This window comes from Tenrec ecaudatus, chromosome 14 (genome assembly GCF_050624435.1).
Source record: "Tenrec ecaudatus isolate mTenEca1 chromosome 14, mTenEca1.hap1, whole genome shotgun sequence".
Lineage (NCBI taxonomy): Eukaryota > Metazoa > Chordata > Mammalia > Afrosoricida > Tenrecidae > Tenrec > Tenrec ecaudatus.
In genome coordinates this window covers 642,414-668,393 of record NC_134543.1, presented here as the reverse complement: position 1 = coordinate 668,393, position 25,980 = coordinate 642,414, and the positions used below count along the sequence as shown (strand labels likewise).

The following is a 25,980-nucleotide window of genomic DNA, read 5'->3' as shown; positions in this document are numbered from 1 at the left end:
GAATGACAGATGGATAGATGGACAGATAATAGATGGATTATTGGTGAATCGCTGACCTTATGAGGGGGACAGTGTAACCTTCCCTGCACCCATCACATGGCCCCCTTCCCAAATTCTGTAATCCCCAGCCCCAGCCATGTGCTTCCCACTTGATGCTGAAAGCATGTTTCAAACGGAGACAGTGAGCATGTTCTGTGGGCTGCAACAGCATTCCAGGCCGGTGGGGGGTGGCGGAGTCCGGGTGGCTGACAGTGGATGCGCCCTGCACTGCAGGCTGTGCCAACCGAGCTCCTGGCTCCTCACCTGGCTCTGGGCATTGCCTGTTTGTGGAAGCACACATGCCTAGGTGCAACTCTCAGCAGCTGATCCTCCACAGAATCCGGACCCCTCCCCACAACCAGCAGAGCCCACCGGGAACTCTGGCAGACCCCAGGCGGCAGGGGTGGTGTGGCCCGCGTGTGTCAAAGAGAGGTGTGTGGAGCAGTTATGTGCGAGGTGCCTGCATATCCTCCATTGTCTTTGTAGCTGGATCTGTGGTCCCGTGGACACCAGTTCTGGTCGGATCAGGGGGCTCCCCAAATGTCTGAGGCTGGGTCAGCCCCCCTCAACCTCCGGGACAGGAAAAAAAAACAAATTCGAGTGGGAGTGGATGGGGTGGGGGTGGAGGCTGACAGTATTGAAGGGAGGGGCCCTCATGTCTCAGAAGGCCAGGTGATCAGCTGGGCTGGGCAGAGGGTATGGCTGGGGCGGGGGGAAGGGGACTCTGAGACCCGAGGCTGTGTCCACAGTACAATATCACTTAAACTCACTCACATAGACACCTTCACACAGGGATGTACACACACACACACACCCTTTGACCCCGGAGACTTCTCCATTGTTTTTCCTACTGACACAAACACACCCACCAGGGTACCTGCCAGCTGGGGTGTCTGCCCCTTGGGATGCAGGGGAACAAGACAGGGCAGGGCAGGAGCAGGGCCCAGCGCTCTAGGCCCCTCCTCCCAGCCTCTTGCCACCTGTCCTCACACCTGAGTAGCCTACGTGTGGGGGGCAGGACCTGGCTCTCCAGGTCAGAAGATTGGAAGAGGGCACCACCACCTTCCTCTGGAATCTCATAGTCCATCTGGTCAGCAAGCATGCCCAGGCACCACTGCACCTTCCAGACACCAGGCAAGGTCCTCATGAATCCCAAGTTGAGGTTGGGGTTGGGGAGGGGCAGGAGCAGTCAGCTGCCAGCCCAGGGGATCCAGGTTCACATTTCCGAGTGCTAAGAGTCCCCATGATACTCCCCATGAGCCAGAAGCAGGTCTCAGATAGGCGGGCACATTCAGTGGACATCACAGACACCACCACACACACCCTTCCCTCTGATGCGCCTGCCTCCCCAAGCCCCCTGCCAGAGGCCGCTGAGTCCATCTAAGTGGGGAGACTGCTGAGAGGAAGAGGCATGGCTGAATCAGTTGTTAGGGACCCGTTCATCCAGAAGACAGATGGAGAGGCCCCATGGGAAAAACAGACTAGAGGTCCAACCCACAGAAGAGTTGAGGCCACCCCGCCACCCTGCAGAGTGGACGCTGTGGATCTCCAGCCTGCTCCTTTTCCGTGTGGGAACTTCTGGTTTGCATCAAAGGGCTTTAATCACTGAGCCACCAGCGCTCCTTAGGAGGACCCTGGAGGCGGCGTTGGGGGCGGGAGGTCTGGGGCGCAGTGGGGCATCCAGAGGCTTCCCAGGCGGTGGCTAAGAAAGTGGGAAATCCCCACTCAGGCTACTAGCGGCGGCACCCCAACAACACCCTCCTGAGACCCCGCCCCGGGGCCGCCCGCTCCCCACGTGGCCGCTTAGAGGGAGAGGCGCCGCCCCCCGCCCCGCCCGTCGCCCCGCCCGCCGCCGCCGCCGCCGCCGCGGAGCCCGAGCCGAGCCCCAGCCCGCCGAGCGCCGGCTGCCCAGCCCCGCCGGCCCGCGCCCCACGCCCCGCGCCCCGCGCCGCCCACGCCCCGCGCCGCCCGCGCCCCGCTCTCGGGCCGCCGCCCTGCCCGGTAAGTCCGCCTCGGGGCCCGCCGGGAGCCCCGGGGGAAACTGAGTCCGAGCCGGTGGGCGCGGACAGGGCTGGAGAGGAGTCTGGGTGGCGAGGGCGGGGACCCCGGCTCCCCCGCAGGCTCCATGCTGCCTGCAACCCTCCGGCTGCGTTCCCCGCGGGCCCGCGGGCCCTGGGTGGAGGGGCGGCTTTAGCGGGCGACTCCTGCGTCCGGGGCATGAATCAGCCGCAGTTGGGAAATAAACTTCAGTTTCGCTGGGTTCGATGGCCTTGCCGCGCAGGTGAGCGCCGGAGTTGGGGGGTGGAGGGGTGACACTGGCTCTGCCCCTGGCAGGGAGTCCCCTCCCCGCTGGTGGACGGGAGCCAATCCCATCAGTGGACTCCTTTCTGGGGGTGACCTGAGGAGTGACAGACTGTGGGTCTTGGGGCGCCCAGCTACGAGTCCACCCAAATCCGAGGCTGCCCCTAGGCTCTCAGCCCTGCATGAATGCTCTGCCTGGCCTCGGGACAGGCCAGCCCAGAAGACAAAATAGGGTTCACAGTGGCATAGATGCCTGGGACCCACTCGGAACTGGAGTTCCTGACAGCCAGTCCAGCCAGTCTCCCTGGCTGTGAGGCCCAGGCAGCTCCCCTGACTCAGTTTCCCCATCTGCACTCTGAAAGGTAGGGACAGTGACTTGGTAGTGGAAGCAGCAGTGGCTGTACCCCACCCATTCCTGGGTGCAAGGGTCTGAGCAACATGCCTCAAGTCCTTTGGGCAGAGGGTGGGGGGAATCACTCTAAGTGGAGACTTTTAGGGAGCAAGCATTGCAGCCCCCACCTCCTTCCACTGCTGTTGGGTTGGTTCGACCCAGACCTGCCTGTCCCTCTGGGTTTCTGAGGCTGTAATTCTTTACAGGTGCAGACAGCCTCATCTTTCTCGTAGGCAGCCACTGGTAGATTTGAACTGCTGGCCTTGTGGTAATCCATTATACTGCTACCAGCATTTGGTCCCCAATCTGAGGTCTCACACCACCCCTACCTCCACCAGGTCAGCACCAGCATCAAGCTAGAATAGAGCTCATCCCCCAGCCAGGCAGGAGCTGACCACCCCTCCCAGGAGCCCTGACCTGAACAGGGGCGTCTGGATAGAGAAAGGGGTGAGGTGACTCTCAGCGGAGGGAATCACTCCCACACACAGGGCCTCCGAACTGCAAGGAGTTAAAGTCAGGTGAGGCCCCATCTTTGTGGAGGTGCTGATGGGTGACGGGCTGTCGGAGCTAATTGCATGCACCCCGTGTTCCGGGACCTGAGAGTCCTGCTTAAAATAGACGCCCCTGCCCCTCCTCCCCTAAGGAGCAGTTTCCAGGGCTGCAGGGGTGGGTGGGAGTGGGCAGCAGCAGAGCAGGTGAGCCCCAGAAGGGAAGGCCTGGCCCCATCCCCAAGAGGAGGGCTCTGACCACTCCAAACACCCCCCAGGAATCCCCAGCGGAGTCCTGGCCCAGGTGGGTGGCCCCTCCACCACCCTACCTGCCTGTACCAGTGGGCAGAGTGACCTCCTAGTGGCCTGCAGAGGGGGCGCACATCTTCCTTGTATAACCAGAGCTAACAAGGAAGGGGGAGGGGCAGCTGGGGACCCTCCTCTGAAAGAGTAGCACCTGTATCCATCATACAGAGAAGGGTACTGAGGCACAGATGGTCAGCTCAGACAGCCAGCATCATCTTTCCTTGGGTGGTGCTCAGCCGCTGACTGGAAGGCTGCGTGCTTGAATCTGCCCAGAGGCATTCAGAAGAAGGCCTGGTGATCTTTGGCCAGAGAATCAGCCACTGAGAGCCCTGTGGGGCATGGGTCATTGGCTAGTCAGTGTGGGGATTGCACACACTGTGCTGTCTGACTTGGGGTTCAGCCAGAGAGACATCTCTAGTGCCTGGTGGGAGGAGGGGGTGGCAGGAGCCTCTACCAGGCCAGCCTAGTGGTGAAGGTGCCAGGCTGGGGCAGATCAATTTTATTGTGGCCAGGCTGCCCACAGACTTGCTTTCCTAGGCTCTAGACCAAGAGGTGTAGGCTCATTGGCACATAGGGTTCAGATCTCAATGGCTGGACGGACACCTAGGAGCCAGACTTAGGCAAGCTCTCTACTCCCCACTTTGCAGGTGGGCCACTGGCCCCACTTTCTCAGTCCCCGTCTGGCTTCACTGGGCCCTGCCCAGCCCCTTACGACAACCTGCTCACACAGACACTGTACAGCTGATGGGGGGGGGGGCACAAATGAGATGGAATACCAGGACTGCAGGGCAGCTCTGTGTCCAGTGGGACTGGGGTGAGCGGGGCAGGAGACAGATTAGGTGTTAGAGGCTGGGGGCTGGTCCGCTCTGTCCTCACTCCTGTCAACCTCAGTCTCCCTCTTGATGAGGGTCCCCTGGTCTCAGCCTTGATCTGTGCAGTCCCCAGGATGTGGCCTTGGTGGCAGCCTGCTCCACTGTCATTCTGTCCCCGTAGCCCCGTTCTTATTGCAAGAACAGCTCGGCACTGCCGCCTGCGCACAGCACGGGGCCGACATCTGCTCTCCCCCGGCCTGGGGGTAGGGGGGGTGCACACAGGGCCTGCCTCCCCCCACCTGTCTCTGCCTCCTCCTCAGCCTTCCTGGGCAGCAGGGAGCACGCTGGAGCATGCACACACGCACAGGCACGCCCAGATGTCCTAACACACATGCACACACACATGCACACCCACACAGACCTGAGTCCCTTGGGTGGCAGATTTGACCTACTGGCTGTGGGCTCCCTCTACCACCTAGGGCCCCCTGCCAGGTAAGCCCAGGCTCCACCCTGCTTGCTGGGGTGGGCAGGGGAGAGGAGGTGGGGCTGAGCTAGCAGGCAGTCCCTTTCAGGAGGTGACAGAGGGGGTGGTCAGTGAAGCGCAGGTGAAGGGTGGCAGCAGGGTGACCTGCATGCCAGGTAGGGGCTGGAGGAGGTGGGTCACCAACCCTGCCAGTTGGTGGGTCGTGTAGTCCCCAGTGGGGTCTGGTTCTCCCAGGGGTCAACGGCAGGGCCTGACACCCTCAGCTTCCCAGCGAGGAACGCCACCTATCAGTCTGGCTGACGCTGCAGATCTAGCTGGCCCTGTTGAGCAGGCCTGGACTGTCCAGTGCTGGTTTCAATGGAGCTGAGGAGGGGAGCGGGGGAGGGGGGATACAGGGGTGTGCTGGGCATAGCACCTTACAGATGTTCATGGGCTGGGTGGGTGCGGGCACTGAGCTGCCGTTCCCATTAGGACCAGAGCAGGCCCAGGGTTCTGTGGCTGCCCCCAGGACAGGCAGCGGCCCCTGGCACTGCCAGGATCAGCAGGCAGTGCCCCACCTCCCACTCAATCTGCCTTTGTTCTCCGGGGACCAGGAATGGGACACAGTGGGGGAAGGACCACTGGGGCCTGGCATGGAAGGAGGTGGGGTGCCTGACAACCTGACCCTGGTCTGATTGTCCAGATGGACGGCCCAGTCTAGATGGACCAGGAGGGGCTACAGCCGGGAGGGGCTGCACTTTACCAACTGCAGGGAGAGGCTAATCCTGGGGACAGCATGGGGTACATGGGATGGGGGCCTCCAGGAGGGGAGTGGCCAGAGGGGACTGTAATGGGCAGGGGTCTTCACACAGCTGGCTCCTCACCCTGCACTGTCCACCGTAGCCTGGAGCCCTGTGCTGATCCCTGGTCCCTGTCCTGTTGTTCCCCTCTAGCTCCAGGTTGTCTCTAAACCACCTGCCCTGGCCGTCAGACTACCTGTCTCAGCCGGGGAAGATTATGGGGAGGTGGAAGGAGGAGCACGTGCCAGGGCAGGTGGGGTAAGGCCAGGGACCCAGTGCTGAGCCAGACCCCCAGTATGTCAGCAGTGGTCAGGCCCTTGGGGAACATGTGTCCTCCAGGAAGCTGGGGAAGCTGGGTCCCTGGTGGCATACAGGCCTTCCGCCGGTGGAAGCGAAAGCCAGACTTGTTGGGTGGGCACCGCCCTTCCTGCCAGCCCCCTCTGAACACCCCACAGTGGACCCAGCCCTGCAGAAGGGATTCTGGGCCCACCCCCACCTATTTCCTGGCTCCAAGAAGCTCCAACGAGCATTTCCTGTCTGCCCTTTCTCCTTGTAGCTTCCACGGTATTTATTTCCATCATCTTCTCTTCTTGACCCTGGAGGACAGGGCCTGGGGATGGTGGCCCAGGGGACACAGTGAGCGGAGTGGGCCAGCAGTTCCCCACCCCCTGCCCCTCCCTGCGGCCTCCCAACGTGGGGAGGGAGGTCCTAGGCAGGGGCGGAGCCCCTGGGCCCTCCATGAGATGGCGCAGGCATTAGTCATTTCAAGCTTTCTGTTTTTCTGAATCTGACTATTCATCCCAGATGCAAGTGCTGTGAGATCCCTCTTCCCCGCTCCCCTCGCCCATCCAGCGGGGCTGGAACTCACTCGCTGGGCTGTGACTTGTACAAGGGGTGGGGGGATGGAGGGGGCACGTTCCGCTCACCTGCCACCCAGGCACCTAGCCTTTAGCAGAAGGCCGGCCTGCCCCACCCAAGGGGCTCCCAACGGCTACGGCTCCTGTCCTCTTAAGCGGTTCTCAACCTGTGGGTCACGACCCCTTTGGAGATCCAAAGACCCCTTCACAGGGGTCGCCCAATTCATAATAATAGCGAAATTACAGTTATGAAGTAGCAACGAAACAATTTTATGGTTGGCGGGTCACCACATGAGGACTGTTATTAGAGGGTCTAGGCATTAGGAAGGTGGTGGTCTCAGGAAGGAAAGACAGGCAAGGGGCGTCGGGCACGCAGAATTTCAAAGAAGTACGGGCTCAGCTCCAGCTCCGCCCACACTGGAGGGCGGGACTGCCCTGGACCCCCGCAGCTGCCTCCCGCAGTGCTGGGATTTCCAGGCAGTGGAAAATTCTGGGTTCTTTCCGGAGCTAAAAATACGGGTGGCAGCCCCTGGCTTCTCGTTCCGGAATCCCTCGCCTGCCGTCCTACCCGCCCACCCGGATTAGACGCGCTCAGCCTTCACGGCCGCCCGCGCAGACTCCGGGCCAGCAGCGCCCTGTGCGTCCGAAGCTGGCAGGGCCTCGCGAGGAGCCTGCGCCCTCACAGGGGACCCCTCCTGCCCAGTCCAGCTAGCCCGGGTGCGTCCTGGCCCGGGCCCCAGCTGCCTTGCAATGGGTGCAGAAAGCGCACCCCGCAGGGTGTACTGTCAGGCTCCGCTCCCTCGGTGCGGAGGGCCCAGACTCCCAAGCCGACCTGACTCTTCCCCGTCCTCTCCTAGGGAAGGGTCCCCCGGAGCAGCGGCCTCTCGGCCGCTGGGGCGCGCTCCTGGACGCTGTCATTGAGGTTACCGCCTCTAGTGCAACACCGGGAACCCCCAGAAAAGCCGTCTAGGCAGTGGGGGACTGCGCCGCCGTTTTCCCCCACCCCACAGACACACGCACAGCTCCAGGGGCGCGAGCCAGGCCTGGGGGGGGGGCGGGGGCTGTCCCTGACTCAGCACAGCTGCCTGGGCATGTGAGCGTCCAGATGGCGGTGCCAGCGTCCCGGGCCGCCCAGGTGCGGGCAGGCAGCCAGGGAGCCCCCGAGGATGTGGCCGGGAGGAGCAGCCCTACCCACCCCAGCGGGCCCCCCAGGCAGACCCCGCTCAACCGGCTGGGCCAGACCGTGTGCTATCTGGCCGGGGTTGGCGCAGTATTCGGGCGACTATGGAAAATGTCCCTGCCCGCGTGGCTGTGTGGTGCAGGGGGTGGATGCGGCATGTCCTCTTGATGGAGTGGCTCTGGCCTTGGCTGGGGGGTCCTTGGCCCCGGCGGCTCCCCAGATAGTCGCTCTGGACACCTGGAAAAGCGCCTTCAGACGCTGACCGCAAACTGCAGTGCAAATTCCTGCGCTCCAGGCCACGCCCCGGGTGCCGCGCCCTGGTCCGGTCTGCCACGCCCCCGGGGGCTGGGGCGTGCGCTTCCTGGCGCCTGTGGCCGAGCCCCCTGCTGAAGTCCCTCCCAGGACGGGCGGGACACGCCTCCTCGGGGAGGACTCTGTCCACAGGCTGAGGCCTGTCGCCACGCCCCCTTTGCCACGCCCTCGGAGGCGAGGCGAGGCGAGGCTCAGTCCCAGTCGAAGCCCCGCCCCGTCTGGCGCCCGGCCTGAGGGCTGAGGAGGTGGGAGGGTAGTGGAGGCTGACCCCCACACCGGCCAGCGGGGCACTGGGATGCCGGCTGATGGCCCAGTGTAGGCTCGGCTCCGCGCCCCCGGGTGGGCCCGCCGCTCTGTGCGCTGCCCGCCCCCACGCTGGACGTGGACCAGGGAGTGGCTACTCACAGCCGGCCGCTCTGTGGGCCAGTGCTGGCTTCCTCCCGTGCTCCTGGAGAGTCGGCCAGGGCCCAAGCGTGTAGTCTCCTAAGATACTAAGCTTGCTGCCCGCAAGCAGATGGGGCAGTCCCCACCCACTGAGCAAGGATGCCCCTGGAGATTAGGTCCTGTGGAGGTGGGAGATGAGCCAGAGGCCCAGGCACTGTGGGTGGGCAGGGAAAGCTAAGCAGTTCCAGGAGGGGGTCAGTGGCTCCCATCAGCAGGCCCTGCTGTATTTGCACAGGCTCCTGGGAACTGGGGCACCAGAGACCAGGAACATCGTTTGGCTGGGAAATGTGGTTGTCTAGCATCAAGGGACGCTGGGTCTGGCTGGAGAGGGCATGGGATGCCAGTTCCTGGCCAGGGAGTTCTCACTGGGCACACTCAGCCTGTGCCAAGAGGGCAGGACTAGGGCCGCGGAGGCAGGAGCAGGAAAGGGCGGGCCAGAGACTCTTTAAGCAGCAGCCCCCTGTGGCCTGCCTGTGCAGAGCCCTGCTTCTGCTGGGGTGGTGAAAGCAGCCAACGCTGCTTACCAGCCTTGGGGGTCCAAGGCTCCCTAGGAGGCACCAGTCCTCCTCTGGCATCTGTACACTCGAGGCCAGTAGGGATGGGAAGCCAGGAGGAGAGGAGGAGCAGCTGGCGGCAGGGCCCTGAGTGGGTGGACAGAGGTGGTCGGAAGGTCTTGAGAATCTGGGTGAGTGGGGCCCTTAGGGGGGTCTTTTACAGCCATCTGGTGAGGGTGGGGGACCAGGCTCTCCACCCAACAGGCCAGCAGCCCACAGCACCACTGCAGGTTAGTGAGACCAACTCATAGCAAGTAACTCTCCAGGACAGCGTTGAAGAGCCTGCCCAGGAGCAGACACCAGGACTCCTTTCAGAGTGGCAGGCCAGCCCCAAACTTGAACCTGTCAATTAGCAGCGGTGTGCTTTAACTGCTGCACAACCAGGCCTCCTAGGGTCCCTGAGAAGGGCTGAGACATCCCCTTCATCCCACCCCCAACTGCCTACCAGCTGTCCACTGCCTCCAGGGATGCCCCTAGGGGCAATCTGATTCAAGAGGTACAGGTGGGGAAACTGAGGCTCAGACAAGATGGAGGGCCAGGCCAGAGCAGGCTCCAAGCCCAGTCTGGAGCCCTTTTCCACCCAGCAGGCCCCATAGGACACCGGGATGGATGGGTAGGACTCCCTGGCATGGCCCCGCTGCAGGCAGAGGTGGTCACAGTGAAGATGCCTGGCAGGCCAGTGCCTTGATCCTGACGAAACAGCCAGGGCAGAGGGTGGGGCCCTCAGTGAAGGGACCTCAAGATGCCCCCTGGTCAGAGGGTGAGCCAGGCAAGAGTGCGGGGCCAGGGAGTCAAGAGCCAGGCACCTGTGTTCTAGGCCCACTGCCCCATGAGAACTTAGCCAGCCCCTCCCACCCAGGGCCCTGGCACTTAGCGAGCTGTGCTGCTCCAGACACCCCCACCCCTAGGTCAGCAAGCAGGCCTGTGGGGGTGACCAGTTCTCTGGGTGCTGCTGCTGTCTGCTCATCTGTGAAGTGGGGGTGTGGTGCACCTGGCCAGAGGGTGGCTGTGGCAGTGAGGTTCGGGGGGAGTGAGGGAGCCGGGTCCTGAGCAGGCCTTCCCCAGCACCACACAGCCGCTCCCAGAGGCTAAATAAAGACCGCAGCCATACAAGGTTGAGGGATAGCCTGGGAGGGCCCCGACCTTGGAGGCTGTCCCTAGGGGCTGTGGTTGGGGACCTTGTCTCTGCTGGCCCTGCTTCATCCAGGGCCCCGGGAGGAAGAGGGGTCTGGATGCCAGCCACCACCCTGTAGCCACACACACTTTGTGACCCCTCCCCTCTGAACAGCTTAGTAGTCCTGATCTGTAGAGGGCGGGGTGGGATGGGAGGTGGGTGCACAGCGGAGAAGGGGAAGGAAGGATATTCTCTTGCTGGGGCTCTGATGACATGGTGCTACACTAGGCAGCAAGGGTCTGGGGGATACCAGTCCCCCACCCACACCTAGCGAGCAAACCAAGACCCTGAGGAGGCTGGTGTGTGCAGGGCTGTGCCCAGGGGCCGTGGGCAGGCATGCGGTCAGGCGCTGACCCTCAGGTCAGCTCCAGTGAGTGACTACCCATTCAGCCTGCTCTCTGGGTACTAGCCTCCATTCCTGAGGCTGTGGGCAGCCCGGGAAGGGTCCAGCACTCACTCCTCGGACAGTCCTGGCAGCTTCAGGGCCACCCTGGCTCTTGCCAGGCCACCGGGGCCAGTCATGTGAACCGGGCAGGGTAGCTGTCCTCAGCTCTGTGGGCAGGGCCATGTCCCACGTTCAGGGATGGCACGAGATCCAGTCCAGGGTGGTCAGCCTGGGCTTCTGGCCTGGTCATCGGCACAGGGCCACACGGATCCTCAGGTTCCCCGCCTGTGCTGGGGTTGCTATGGTGACTGAGCTGGATTGGTAAACTGCACAGGGAAGGAGGGCTGCAGGAGGCTCCCCAGGGCTTTCAGGACTGTGGTCTTAGAATCAGACTGCCAGGCTTTTCCTCTGATGCGCCCCTGGGTGGGCTGTGGTGCATATCTATGACCACCTCCCCAGGACGGGGGAAATGGCGGGGAAAGGTTTTGGCACAAGCCGGCTGGGTGTTCATGGCTGCTTGGCAGGTGAAGAAATGGGTCAGAGGACCGACCGCCCTAGTGCCAACAGCTCTGCCTCCTCTGGACCCCGCAGTTCGGCAAGATGTCCGTGAAGGGGGGTGCCCAGCGCAGATGGACCGCCCTCAAGGAGAAGCTGGGCCCGCAGGACTCAGACCCCACGGAGGCCAACCTGGAGAACGCGGACCCGGAGCTGTGCATCCGGCTGCTACAGATGCCCTCGGTGGTTAACTATTCCGGGCTGCGCAAACGGCTGGAGAGCAGTGACGGTGGCTGGATGGTGCAGTTCCTGGAGCAGAGTGGCCTGGACCTGCTACTCGAGGCCCTAGCCCGCCTGTCCGGCCGCGGCCTGGCATGCATCGCCAACGCGCTGCTGCAGCTCACCTGTGTGGGCTGCGTGCGTGCCGTGCTCAACTCCCGCCAGGGCCTCGAGTACATCCTCAGCAACCAGGGCTACGTGCGCCAGCTCTCCCAGGGTGAGCCGCCCACCCGTGAGGGTGCCCCATGCCCAGCCCCTGGCCTGGACTCTGGACACCTCCTCCCTCACCTCTGCCCTGCTGACACACCCCACCCCGCAGCCCCTCAGGCACACAACACTTGGGACAAAGTCCTAAGTCCCCTGGGGAGGCCAGCCCGCACCTGCAGGCAGCATCGTCCTCTACCCACCCTACCCCACCCCTCCCCTTGCCCAGCCAGCTCCAAAGTTGGGCTTCTCTCAGCTGCCCCCTCCTCCAGGAAGCACTCCCGGGTTTATTTTGTCTAGAGTCACTGGCATCCTGTGCACTTGAGCCCTAGGGACAGGGGTACCCCAAGGGACCCTTGGTGGGCATTTGTCTCTCTGTGTCCCTGCCTGCTGGGTTGTGAGACTCCAGGGTGGTCAGAGGGATAGGGGGGCAGCAGTGGGGGGAGGACAGCAGCAGGATCCAAAGGTCAGATAGCAGTCCCCAGAGCTTGAGCATGGCTGTGGCCCTCTGCAAGGTCACCCCCAGAACCTTGGGGCTCTGGGATCAGGTAGAAGGCAGGCTGGAGGTATGAGGTGTCCCAGCTGGGACTGAGGAATTGTGTGAGGATAGAGAACTAGTTCCTGTGCTCAGGCCTCAGCCACCAGAGGGGGTTTGGCCCCACCACAGCCTGGAGGCCCAGGCCTGGGGTGGACAGTGTAAGGTGCAGAGCGGCCCCTGGTGGGCTGTCCAGGGACCCCATCAGGCCAGGTGTCGCAGGGCTGGCAGCCACAATTAGCTGCTAGAGGCACCTGCTCCCCACAGCCTTGGACACGTCCAACGTGATGGTCAAGAAGCAGGTGTTCGAGCTGCTGGCCGCCCTGTGCATCTACTCGCCTGAGGGCCACGCCCTGACCCTGGATGCCCTAGACCATTACAAGGTGAGTAGGGGCAGGGGCACGGGGGCAGGCTGGGAGCACAGACTGACCCCGAGGTTCCCTCAGGTGGTGTGCAGCCAGCAGTACCGCTTCAGCATCATCATGAGCGAGATGGCCGACAGCGACAACATCCCCTACATGGTCACTCTGCTGAGTGTCATCAACGCCCTTATCCTGGGCCCCGAGGACCTCCGGACACGGAGCCAGCTCCGCAACGAGTTCATTGGTAATTGCTCGCCAGTCGGCACCACCTGCAGTCTCCCAGGGACTCTGCAAAGGCCAGCTGGGGTCCCACCAGAGTTGAGGGCCAAAGCCAGGTGTCCCCACGTGTCCTGCCCCAGGCTGGGCACTCTGGATGGAGGCGAGGGGAGGTCCGAGGGAGAGGGGATGTCCAGGGGCCATCTTGGACCTATGGCTCCCATTCTCCCCAGGGCTGCAGTTGCTGGACATCCTGACCAGGCTGAGGTGAGTCCCCAAGCCACATCTGCCTGTGCCTGCCCACTCCTGCTCCTGGGCATGGGCATCCCTCCCAGAGGGTTACCCGTTACTTGCTAACTGCAAGGTCAGCGATTCTGAGGGAACAGCCTCAGACACCCACAGGGCAGTTGCACCCTGTCCTGTAGAGTCGCTGTCCACTCGATGGCAATGAGGGAGTAACAAGTAGCTTGTCCCTGACATGAGCAGTCACTGGGAGCCCTGTGTTTTTATTTGCTAACTCTGTGTATCCCCATCAACACCAGAAACCCACACAGCCAGGAAGCCAGCCTCTTGAGATCAGACACCTGGCAGGACCCTTTCCAGGCCCGTCCCCAGCTGGCTCTTGGTGCCCCCAGCTTCAGGGATGTCTGCTGTGGGCCCGCACCCAGCCAAGGCTAGAAGGGGACTGACCTATTTGAGGGTTCAGTGCATGGGCCAGGGGAGGTGACCCATGGGCCCAGTAACCGCTCAGTGCTGGCCTACTCGGCCAGCAGCCCCACCCTCCCTGGACTACAGGGGGCCTGCACAAGGGTCTTCCTTCACCCAGGCATCAGCCAGTGCTCCCTCCTGCCTGGGCTTCAGGACACCTGGGAAGCCCTGTGGCTCCCTGATTACTATAGGCACGTGTGAACCCCCAGCTTGACCGGGGGCAGAGTCCAGCCGCATGTGGGTCTGGGCCTGACTACAGAGCTCACCCATCAGCGCTGGGCCCTGCCAAGATTCCCTCTGGGGCCCTCCACTCAGCACTGGCCCCCTTATCAGGGACATGGAGGATGCTGACCTGCTCATCCAGCTAGAGGCCTTTGAGGAGGCCAAGGCAGAGGACGAGGAGGAACTGCTGCGTGTGTTTGGGGGCGTGGACATGAGCAGCCACCAGGAAGTCTTCGCCTCTCTGTTCCACAAGGTGGGCCTGACCGGAGTGTCCAGCCAAGCTGGGTGCCAATCATTGTCCTCAAGGACTGGAGGACAGGATTCCACTGATCAGAGGTGGTCACACTGGCCAGAGAGCCAGCTGCTGCCAGGGCATCTGAGAGGGTGAGAAGCATCATTGGACCACTTCTTGGAGTCCAGTGGTTCTCCTTGAGACAGGCGCCCTGTGCCCCCATCCACACGCAGGCCAGCCCCACCCCCACCAAGCCTGCTTGTTTCCTGGGGGGTGGGGGGCGCACTCCCTTGGATGTGTACAGTGTCAGCCCTCCCCTGACCTGCATCCTGTTCACCCAGGTGAGCTCCTCACCCGCATCTGCCCAGCTGCTGTCGGTGCTGCAGGGCCTCCTGTACCTGGAGCCCGGTCTCCAGGCCAGCCAGCTGCTCTGGGAAGCGCTGGAGAACCTGGTCAACCGCGCAGTCCTGCTGGCTAATGATGGTGAGTGTTCATGTGTGAGCCTTGCACCGGGCCTCCCTGGACAGGTCATCCGGAGTGCACAGGCCTCACCCAGGAAGGGATGTGGCTTCATCTGTGGATGAAGCCTCTCCAGGCAGGACCTCAGGGACCAAAGTGGGGGAGGCAGGGAGATGTGTATCTCAGCCTATGGGCAGGACCATGAGCTATGGGTGGAGCCTTGCTGAAGGAGGGGCTTCACCAGGCGGGGGGGGGGGGGGGGGGGGCTGGGCTGTGGGAGGGGTCTCAGTCCTTAACCCTCCTCCACGTCTCTGCCCGCCCACAGCCCAGGAGTGCACCCTAGAGGAGGTGGTAGAGCGGCTCCTGTCCACCAAGACCCGGCCCCGGCCTCGCTCCCTGGACCAAGCCCACAAGGGTGTCCAGGCCGACCTGGGTTTGCATGGGAGGCACAGCCCCCAACAGAGCAGAAGGGCCCTAAATGACAAAACCCCAAGTACAAGTTGGGACGCAGCCTTGCAGCAGCCCACCCCAGAGCCTCGGACCTCCACCCCCACCTCGCCAGCAGCGCCCCTGCCCAGCCTGGGGGCCACATCTCCTCCCCCACCACCACCTCCACCCCCCCTACCCAGCCTGGGAGCCACATCTTCACCTCCTCCACCACCACCTCCACCACCCCTGCCCAGCCTGGGGGCCATATCTTCCCCACCTCCACCACCACCTCCACCACCCCTGCCCAGCCTGGGGACATTTGCCCCCCCACCCCCTCCAGCACCACCCCTACCTGGCTTCAGTGGGCCATACCCTCCACCACCTCCACCACTCCCAGGTCTGGGGTGCCCCCCTCCACCCCCACCCCTGCCAGGCACTTCTGGGGTGCCAGCTCCACCATCAGTGGGTGGCATTGAGGAGATCATTGTGGCCCAGGTGGACCACAGCCTGGGCTCGGTCTGGGTGCCCAGCCACCGGCAAGTGAACCCTCCCTCACTGCGGATGAAGAAACTCAACTGGCAGAAGCTGCCATCCAACGTGGTGCGGGGTGAGCCCCTCTCGGGAGGGACGGGGCAGGGCGGGGGGACAGAAGCTGCAGTCCAGGGTGGAAACTGAGGCCCCATGTCTGCAGGGGCTCCCCTACCCTCTGCAGAGTCTGCGGCCACCCCCACCACCCCCCAACACCCCGCAGATCCTGTGTGAGCCCACTGGCCGTGTTCCAGGACTGGGCTGGGCTCCTATATGGTCACCTCTGCAGTGCCTCTACCTCACATGGTGTGTCACTCCTGTGGCACTGCCCTGCCCGGCTCCCTGTGCCAAGTACCTGGTGGTGCTGCCTCAAGAAAGTGTTTGGGGGCAGGGGTGGGGTCGGGTTCCTTTCGCACAGGCCGTTATGCACACTGTGGCACGCCCACGTCCATGCAAGGCTCAGAGACATCTGGGAGGGAGTGGGTTGCAGGCGCTTACTGGGGGCCTACCATTGATTGTGGAAGGGCTCAGTGCCATGAGAACCCCGCCCCCCACCCAGAGCGCCACTGCATGTGGGCATCGCTGGGCAGCCTGGGCACAGAGGCCGTGCAGCCTGACTTCTCCAGCATTGAGCAGCTCTTCTCCTTCCCTGTGGCGGCCAAGCCAAAGGAGACGGTGGTTGCCCCTGCCAGGAAGGAGCCCAAGGAGGTGGGGACCGGGCCAGGGGGGGCAGGGCCACCGGTCACCGCCTGGCCTGAAAATGACAGCCCCGCACCTGCATTTTCCAGATCACATTTCTCGATTCCAAGAAAAGCCTGAACCTCAACATCTTCCTGAAGCAGTTCAAGTGGTGCGTGGGGCAGCCCGACTGGGCCAACACTTCCTCCCTCTGCTCGGCCCTGCCCCTCGGGCACCCTCCACCCCAAGGCCCCAGGGATGCCCCCACCCACCACCCCCAGCACAGGCAGGCTGAGCCCCTTTCTACTGCAGACCTGGGCACTGGCGTCTCCCGCTATTTACTGTGTGGCAACCCACACCTTCTCTGTGCCTGCGCCCTCCCCAGTACTGGTCAGCTCAGCTCATGGGGACCCGAGTGTTGCTGCCCATGGTCCATCTGCACAGGTGGCTCTGTAGGAGGACTCATGCACACACACCCTTGCCCACCCCCCCCTGCCATCCTGCCAGCTCCAACCAGGAGATCGTCGCCATGATCCGTGCTGGAGACACCACAAAGTTTGATGTGGAGGTCCTGAAACAGCTGCTCAAACTCCTCCCTGAGAAGCATGAAGTGAGCAGGTCCCTGGCAGGGTGGGGCAGGGCAGGGAGGAGGGTCCCAGGCTCCAAAGGGAGGGCATCCTGAAGGCCCCCTGCCGGAAGATTAGACCCCACCAGGTGGCAACCGAACACCTGTCTGGTCTCACCAGGTTGAAAACCTGCAGACATTCAAGGGGGACCGGGACAAGCTGGCCAGCGCTGACCAGTTCTACCTGCTCCTACTGGGCCTTCCTTGGTGAGGCTGGCTGTGAGGACAGTGAGGGACTGGGCCAGGGTCCCATGGCACCCCTGGGGAGGGCACAGCCCCCTCCTGTGGAAGGAGGCCTGCTCCTGTCTGAGATCCCACGCCTGGTTGGCATGTGGAACAAGGACTGGGCAGGCACGGGGCAGGGAGCCAGGTGAGGGCCTGGGGTAGCCCCTGATGCCTGCTCGGCCCTCAGCTACCCGCTGAGGCTGGAGTGCATGCTGCTGTGTGAGGAGACGGCCGGCGTGTTGGACATGGTGCAGCCCAAGGCCCAGATGGTGCTAGCCGCCTGTGAGGGTGAGTGCCCGGGTCGGGACCTTGCTGTGTCTGCCCCATGATGCCTTCCTTCAGAGTGCCCCATGATGCCTTCCTTCAGAGTGCCCTCACTGTGTGCCCTACCCCCTTTTGAGCACAGGCCCCTCCCAGAGCATGCCAGTCACTCCCCTCTTGGCCACTGCTGGTCACTAAAAGACACCACAAGTTCCAGAAGCTTCATAGGCCCCTAGCACACGCGGGGTGGGATGGTGGTCACCTCAGTGGAGGTGGTAGTGAGGGCTCTGGGGGCTGCTCCCCGGGGCAGCCTGCTGAAGGGCCTAGGTGCATCTGAGCAGCAAGGCGGCCAGCCCTTCACCCTGCCTCTGCTGCAGGCCTGCTCACCAGCCACCGGCTGCCCATTTTCTGTGAGCTGATCCTCAAGATCGGAAACTTCCTCAACTACGTGAGTCGGGGTCACCAGCAAGCATGCCCCTGCCCTCCTGCCCGGCCCACCTCACCTCACCCGAGGGCTGGCTTACTTGCGGCCACCTGTCCACAGGGCAGCCACACCGGTGACGCTGATGGCTTCAAGATCAGCACGCTGCTGAAACTCACAGAGACCAAGGCGCACCAGAGCCGGGTGACACTGCTGCACCACGTGCTCGAGGTGGGCAGGGCTGGGGAGTAGAGTGGCCCCACAGGCATCGGAGGTGGTCCCAAGGGGCTCAGGGACCCTGGAAGGGTGCCCTTACATGATCTCTGCTGCACCCGACTCCCTCTTGGGCCCCCTCTGGGCAGCCCCTCCCCGTCCTGTGCCTCATGCTTTCTGGCCTCCGTGATTCCCGGCCACCTTTGGCCACTCCCCTGGGCCACCCCGCCCAGGGCCAGCTGTCTGCAGGTGCAGGACAGACACCAGGAGTCATGGTCTCCAGGCCAGGCTTTAGGGTAGCCTTTTGAAACCCACAGGGTAGATGGGGTCCAGATAGGAGCGGGGGCCTCCCCCGGAACCTGGTGTGACCTCACTGAGCACTTCTGACCTAGGAAGTGGAGCGGAGCCACCCCGACCTCCTGCAGCTGCCACAGGACCTGGAGAAGACCTCCCAGGCCTCGGGGTAGGCCTGGACCTCCCACCAGCTCTGCCCCTACGCCTCCTGCCAGCCCTGAATTTGGGTCCCACCAGTGCATCTGTAGCCAGGTTCCCTTTGGAGGCTTTGTGCAACCTGGCTCCCAGCATGGTGATGCCCACCCTCCCAGAGTGCCCCATACCCCCTCCCCAGGAGACAGCTCACAACACAGAGACTGAGGCTGGGTACCTGGGAGCCAGCTTGCCTCACCCTTGCGCCTCTCTGTGAGGGCGGGTGAACCACCCTCCCCTTCACATTTAGGGACACCTACTGCAGGGCTGGGGGTTCCTTCCTGGGGAGCTCAGGTCCATTTGACCCAGTGTCTGTGCTCTGGGCATGGAGGCCTCGGGAGGGTGGGGTGATGGCTACTGTCCCCTGGGAGGGCCACTGCCCTAACACTGACCCCACTGGAAGTACTTAACCCTCCCGCCACCACCATGGGGGCCTGAGGCGCTTACTGGAAATGTGTGGCGCTCACTGCAGGTGCTCTAGGGGCGCAGCGGGTCAGCAGTTCAATACCACCAGGTACCCTGGCAGAAAGATGCAGCGGTCTACTCCTGTAAAGATTTAGTCCTGAAAAACCATCGGGGAAGCTGCTCTGCTCTAGAGGGTTGGCTGTGCTTGTGCGTCGGAAGCCAGCCAGGCAGTGGGTTTGGTCGCGGTGTGAGGCACGGGTCCCTGAGCCATCTGAGCATGGGAAGTGAGGGTGCCTAAGTTGTTGACCCCCCACCCTGCCTGAACGCGTCGCTTTCAGGATCCACCTTGAGGTCATCCGTGCCGAGGCCAGCACCAACCTGAAGAAGCTTCTGGAGACGGAGCGGAAGGTGTCCACCTCCATTGCAGAGGTGCAGGAGCAGTTCGCTGAGCGCCTGCAGGCAAGCGAGGGGGGAGGGCGGGACGCCGGGCTCAGCCCCAGAAGACCCCTGAGGGTGGCCCTGGGCGCCAAGATGCCCCCCCCCCGTGTGCATGTCAGGATGCAAGACCACCTGCAGCTCTTCTCTCCCTACTGCGAGGAAGGAACTGCAGGGTGGCAATGAAGGGGGCGAAGGGTGTGCCCTGCGGGGCCCTGACCGCGCTGTGCCCCCAGGCCAGCATTGCAGCCTCACGGGGGCTGGGCGAGGTGTTCGAGGCCATTGAGCAGAAGAAGCTGGAGCTGGCCGACTACCTGTGCGAGGACGCCCAGCAGCTGTCCCTGGAGGACACGCTCAACACCATGAAGACGTTCCGGGACCTTTTCATCCGAGCCCTTAAGGTAAGGTGACCCGAGTCCCGCTTTGGGCGGGACAGTCCCGATTTTTAACAAATTTTCCCCCATCCCCTGGCTTTTTTAAAAAGTCCCGATTTTGGGAAAGAATGCATGACAAGCTAGGGTATAAGGTTTTCGGCTGCCATGTGGCTATTTCACCAGGATATGAGTTTATCAATGGTGTGCCGCTGGTGTCCCACTTTACCAATGTTAAAATCTGGTCACCTTACCTTAAGATGAGACCCATGGCGGGGGTGGAGACGTGGGGGGGGGGGTGCTTGGCAGGGCGGGGACAATTGGACCCTCTTACAGGTACTGGGCTGGGGGAGGCAGCCCCTGGCCCTGCTGGACAGCTCCCCAGCGGCATCCTTGTGTTCCCTGACCCCCACCCCCACCCCCACCCCCAGGAGAACAAGGACCGGAAGGAGCAGGCAGCGAAGGCAGAGCGTCGGAAGAAGCAGCTGGCAGAGGAGGAGGCTCAGCGGCCAAGGGGCGAGGATGGGAAGCCTGGTGAGCATAGCAGGAGGGGAGGACAGATGGGCACGTGGGGAGGACAGATGGGCATGTGGGGAGGGTAGGTGAATGCCAGCCTTGGTGGGGCTGTTCCCTCCCTCCCAGAACCCCACACCACCCCCAGGGGCATCTCCCGCACCCACATCCCAGCTGTGCCCCTTGGGAGGAGTCCTGCGGGCGACCCTGAGGCTCTGTGATCTATCAGTCAGGAGAAGCAAAGGCCGACAAGAGGAGGTCTGCGTCATTGATGCCTTGCTGGCCGACATCAGAAAAGGCTTCCAGTTGCGCAAGACTGCCCGGGGCAGGGTGGACGTGGAGGCGGGGGGCAGGCCTGCAGCAACCCCCCCAACAGACCAGGAGCCTGGTAAGACTTTTGCCCGTTCTTCTGTTACCACCACGCCTCCTCCAGGAAGCCCTCCCTGACCATATTGCCACTGGCCCTGAGATGCAGTTGCTGCCAACTGAGCAGGGGCCTGGAAGCAGCAAGGACGCTGAGGGGGGGAGGCCGGGGTCTGCTCTGTGGACCTTTAGGTGCATGGCAGGGTGACCCCTGCCTGCTTTCTATGGCTGGCCACGGACCTAGAATTCTGGGCCGTGCCCTGCCCAAGGGGACACACACTCTAGGCCACCAGGCAGCCTAAAGACCAGCTGGGGGCTCCCAGAGGAGGGCCTGTGCAGGGTAGGGGTGGGGTAAGGGTCCCCGCCCTTCCCTGACTCATCCCTTCCTCCACAGTGGCCCCCAGTGAGCCCCCGAGAGGCCCTGGCTACCCAGCCCCCAAGGCAGGCCTCCCCTCTGAAACCTCCTCGGAGCCTCAGGGATGGGACCTCTCTGATGTCCAGTGCCCCCCAGAGGGTCAGTCCGAGAGGCGCTCTTCCTGGTACGCAGATGCCAGTGAGTCCCTGAGCACTGGAGATCCCCAGCCTTCTACAGGGCCCTGGCCAGTGGAGCTAGGGGACTCTCAGGCCCTGAAGCCCCTCAAGTTCGCGTGGAACCAGCCTCCCAGTCCGCCAGCCTCAAACCAAGGAACCTGGGACTTCACTGCCCCTCTGGGTACCTGCCAGGCCGAGGCTGACAGCACCAGCCAGAGGCATGGGGACGCCAGCGGCCCCAGCACTGGTCTCCCAGATGGGGGTGGAGATGAGGAGGACACAGCCCCAGAGTCGGCGCTGGACACGTCACTGGACAAGTCCTTCTCCGAGGATGCAGTGACCGACTCCTCAGGGTCCGGCAGCCTGCCCAGGACCCGAGCTCGGAGCTCCAAGGGCAGGCGGAGGCTACAGCGGCCCTCAAGGACCCAAGACGGTAAGAAAGACTTCCTGCCATCAGTCCCTGGGCAGGTGGGGGTTGGGTCGGGGGGTGCTGCTCGCCACCCATCCTGGCAGCAGCGTGAGAGGTGGCTGGACTGCCATGCTCACGTGGAGTCTGCAGACCCGCGGCCCTGAGCTGGGAGCCTGCCTTCCTTCCTGGGGGAAGGTCCCTGTGGTCCCCACCCTTGGGCTGCTGACGCCTGGCGGCCCTTGAGCGGATTTCTCTCGTCTGAAAGCAGAAGTGGCCACTGACTCGGATGGTGATAGGCCAGGCAGGTTCTGTGCCCTACAGTGAGGTATGTACCCACCCGCTGCTCCATGGGCTCTAATGGTGGTGGCAGCAAAGGTGGCAGCAGCCTCTCCCAGGCACTAACCCCAGCTTCTGGCCCGCTGGCGCCCTGGCCTCCCCTTGCCTCCTGCAGAAAGCTGGGTAGTCCAGCCTCCCTCGCGGGTGTCCCCTCCCCCAGAGCCAGATGCAACCTCAGAGCTGGCCCGCCGGGCCCATGGCCTGCGAGTGGACAGGCAGGGCTGGGGTGCCACATCCAGGGGCCCCCGAGGGCAAGATGGTGGGGTGGGGGGCTTCGAACCTGCCCTCATCCAGCGGGACAGGCTGAGGTTGTGGCCACGGGTGTGTGACCATGGTCTGGCTAGCCCTTTCTTATGCTTGACTGGCCTTTGCTCTCGGGCGGACTCCACCCTGGGGCTGGAGGTGCTGTCTCTGGGGGAGGAAGGCTTTGAGGGGCAGGGTCCTGAGGGCAGGTGCTGCCAGGGACAGGCACCCTGGCTGCTGCCCCGGGAGGGTGAAACTCAGAAATACAGAATCACAGCCACTGAGTCAATGCTGACTCATAGCGACCCTATGGACAGGGCAGGACTGCTCTTGTCAGTTTCCGCCACTGTAAGTCCTTACGGGAGTAGAATGCCTCATTTTCTTCCTCAGAACGGCTGCTGGTTTTGAACTGCTGACCTTATGGTTAGCAGCCTGCCCGTAGGGTAGTGCTGTGTGGCTGGGACCTCTGCCTGCGAACAGGGCACTGATAGGGCCCAAAGACAGGCCAGCAGAGGGGCCTACCCACCCCCAGGAGCCCTGGTGGTGATGGTGCTCATGGGCACTGCAGCTCACCTTCTGTGGGTGCCAGCTGGCTCTCAAAAAAAATGCTGGCACCTTCCCCAGGGCTGGAAGCCACAGTGGCAGCTCCCCGGGGCTCCTGGCCAGACGGTTGTGTTAATCTGGGTAGACTAGAGAAACAAATCCATAGACACATGTGTACAAGAAAGAGGTTTGTATACAAGAACAACTGAATGTTGAAAAAACATCCCAGCCCAGTCCAGATCAAGTCCATAAGTCTGATACTAGCCCATATGCCCAATACCAATCTATAAAGTCTTCTTCAGACTCACAAAGCACATGCCATGATGCCGAATGCAGATCAGTCGTTGGGGAGTCTTGTGGATCCAGTGGCATTGTAAGAATCTCAGCTCTGGCAGGGGTTCCATGTGGCTTCTCCTTGGGACACTAGCATCGTTCCATGTGTCTTGTCTCTCAGGGTGTGAGCTGAGAGAGAGACTCCAGTCTCCAAGGAGGAAACACAGGAGTTCCCAGTATCCTCAGGGGAAGGCCATGCCCACACAGAGGCCTCATTGGCTATACAGTGATTGACAGGCTAGACTCCACCCCTTCACTCATAATCCTCTCATATTAATAACAGATTATATAACTACCACAGGGGTATCGGGTGGTTGGGGGCTATGTCTGGGACCACGTCTGGATCCTGTAGTCGGGGGCTAGGGCCATGTCTGGGTCTGCCGGGTTGACTAGAGACAAATCCAGTGGCACTCCTGCGTGTGTAAGAAAGAGCTTTCTATGAAGAAGTAACTGTTGAGGAAACACAGCCCAGTCCCGCTCGGCTAGTCTAGAATCCTCTCCAGACTCGTGCAGCCACGCGCAGCGATGCAGGGTGCAGGGAGGCCACAGGCCAGTGCTTGCAGACAGAGACATCTGGGCTTCTGCAGCCTGAGTGGCCAGGAAGCAAGACGGTGAAGGCAGAAAGAGGGGTCAGTGGCCCCAGACCCTCTGTAGAAGGCCACGCTCATACGGAGACACCGCAGGCTGACCTGAGTGACGTGTGGGATACCACCCCTACATTTTCATATCTCTTGAGGTTGATGTGAAGTAGGTACCTACCACATGCAGCCTGGGGGCTGGGACCACGTCTATACAGCTGCTGGGGGGCAGCCCCAGCTTGGCCTGCAGACTGCAGCCACCCTCCCCCAACCCTCTTCCCATCAGCCTGTTTGGGGGACCAAGGGCAGGCAAAAGGGTTCTGAGGCCCACCCCCTGACTGGAAACATTTCATTTTTTTTTTTAATTTTTTTTTTTTTACTGGAAACATTTCAATCCAGCTGAGGATTGTCAAATTCCTGGGCGCTGTCATGTGCTTCTCTGGCGTTCTCGTCCCCCCCCCCCGCCCCCATTGTTAACAGCACCATAACCCCTCTGCCCTCCACCCCCTGCTGAAACGCCTGGTCGACACGTCACCCTGGGACCTGTAGCAGGGAGCCCCTAGGAGCATGGACCAGGGGTGTAGGCAGCACACCCTGAGGCACCAGGTGGTCATTGGCTTCCCAAGAAATCTTCCCGGCTCCCATGGGCACAACTGCTCAGCATCTGGTTCTGCCCTGCGTAAGGCCAGGGCAAAGTGTGCGCGGGGAATCTGACCCGAGCCCCCAGTGAGGGGTCCCTGGACGGCCTGGGGCAATCCGCCAACATCTCCTGCAGCAGCCCCAGGGCTCTCCTTAAATATTGTGGACCTGAGACGCTCCAGGATCACAGGGGCGCCAGGCCTCCTGGGCCCCGCTGTTCCAGGAATAGTCGCTCTGTCCTTAAGCCTTGGGCTTTATATTTTGGGTATTTGGGGGAGGAGGGGAGTGAGAATGTGCAGAGCAGAACCCACTGACCCACCTCACCTCCTGAGTGTAACTCTGCCCTCGCCCCTCTCCCCCAGCCACCCGGCCCCAGGGTCTCCGCTGACCTCACACACTGGCACCTGAGTCACTCTTTAAAAGCCCATGATGCCCAGGGCGATGGGCACCAACATGTCCACACACACCTGGGGGTGGGAGGAGGGCTCCCCATGTGCTACTGCTCATCCCTCTCACAGACGTGACCCACGCGGCCCCTTCTCTGGGCCCCCGCCATCCCCCGTGCCCTGACTAATGATACGTGTGTTCTGTCAGCAGTCCCTTCCCAGCCCCAGCCAGCTCCTAGTCCCACTCAGAGACCCAGATCCTCCTCTGAGCACCCCCGGGTCCTTCACCTGCTGCCTCTGAGGAGCGCTGGTTCACAGACTGCACTGCGGACACTCAGGGTGGCACTGGGCAGAGGGGTGGGCTACAGCCTGGTCGTGGGTCTGGGATGTGCACAGGGGCCATGGGGCCTGATGCCTTGGCGCTAAGGTGCAGAAAGAGCCAGCAGGGCGGGCCTGTGGCGGCAGAGAGGACGCGGAGGGTCCAGAGCAGGGCCCGGCAGGCTGCAGGACAAGATGTCATGGGGTTTGGCTTAGAGCAAGCAGGCCCTAGTCTGTGTGGCCCCCCTTTGCAGGAGGTACCCACCAGCATGTTAGCCAGGTCTCTCCAGGCCAGCCTACACAGGAGCAACCTGCCAGAATCAAGGACACACGCCCTGCTCTGCCTGTGTGGCCTGGGGCCACCGCACGAGGAACCAGGCCACTCCTGTCAATGTCCTCTCCCCGCAGGCCCCAGGCCCAAGCCCAAAGCCAAGTGAGAGGCCAGGGGACTGCCTGGCTCCACCTCAGATGGACGTGCTGCTGGGACCAGCACCAGTGCCTTACCCAGCAGCACCCATGGGACCCCCTGGATCATCGCAGTGCAGCGAGGGACCCCGGCAGACACCCCTCAGTCCAGCTCCCCCTTTCCAGTCCTTGCATGCATGTGGCCCCCTGCTGCAGGGGTTAGGCACTCTCCAGCCTCTCTCCCCAACCCTGCCATAGCCATACTTCCCTGCACCCCCGCGATACCCCTGCTTCTGAGACTCAGACACCGCTCCAGAACCCTGGGAGTTCAGGAGAGCCCACGAAGCTCACCTCCCAGCTTAGCTGGGCACAATCAATCTAGAGCCCCATTGCCTAGGTGGGTTGCAGAAGGGGGGAACCCTATCCTTATGTGTCTCGGGAGGTAAGGGTACACAGCCAGAACTGGCCTCACCAACAGAAAGCTCCTCCCTGCGGCTGCTGCCCCCAACCCTAGAGGGGGGTGGATCTCAGGACCTGGCCTGGTGGTAGCCCAGGAACAAGAAGGAACCAACCAGAGGGTCCTCATTGCCCAAAGAGTGTGTGCCCTACCCTTGCCCCCCAAAGTGTGCGGCCCCAGCACTGACTGGATGGGGAGTCCGCAGCCACCTTCTGCAATAAAGAGCATGCCTCCCCACACTTGTCCCTGCTGTGCTGACGTGGGCCGGGAAGTCTGAACGTTAGGCGTGCCTTGAGGGGCATGACCCACATCTCCTACAGCAGCCACACTGAGAAAGTGGGTCCCCTTGGGGGTGTGTCAGGGGAGCCAGCCCCTAACAAATCATCACAGGCCTGGTAGGCACAACTGTACAGTGATAGTAAGCAAAGACTATAGTAAAGTCATAGAGTAGAAGAGAGAGTGAAATAAAGGAGTCAGACACATTTCATGGTAGCATGCTCACCTCAACCCCGCTTGGTGGTCCACGTGGAGATGGGAGGCGAGAGGGCAGGAGAAAGCGCTTTATTGCTAACCTAGGCTTATCTATCTTTGGGGGTGTGCATGCCTCTTAATTACAGGTAAAGACATACAT

At 62.4% G+C, this 25,980-nt stretch overlaps 1 protein-coding gene across 2 annotated transcripts; it reads left to right on the top strand.

Annotated features, from left to right (window-relative positions):
- Positions 1–1,917: 1,917 nt before the first annotated feature.
- INF2 (inverted formin 2) lies at positions 1,918–25,582 on the top strand. 2 transcript variants are annotated; one of them, XM_075530661.1, is made up of 23 exons: positions 1,918–2,040; positions 11,098–11,497; positions 12,287–12,402; positions 12,466–12,625; positions 12,831–12,864; positions 13,639–13,780; positions 14,101–14,242; positions 14,544–15,254; positions 15,735–15,883; positions 15,964–16,025; positions 16,361–16,463; positions 16,600–16,685; positions 16,891–16,991; positions 17,342–17,412; positions 17,509–17,616; positions 17,991–18,061; positions 18,828–18,948; positions 19,161–19,325; positions 19,727–19,829; positions 20,038–20,196; positions 20,566–21,135; positions 21,380–21,436; positions 24,896–25,582. In XM_075530661.1, the coding sequence occupies exons 2-22, from the start codon at positions 11,107–11,109 to the stop codon at positions 21,433–21,435; spliced, it is 3,621 nt and encodes a 1,206-aa protein (XP_075386776.1). In that variant the 5' UTR covers positions 1,918–2,040; positions 11,098–11,106; the 3' UTR covers position 21,436; positions 24,896–25,582. The 2 variants fall into 2 exon arrangements, with proteins under 2 accessions (XP_075386776.1, XP_075386777.1); XM_075530662.1 differs by lacking the exon at positions 21,380–21,436.
- Positions 25,583–25,980: the final 398 nt, after the last annotated feature.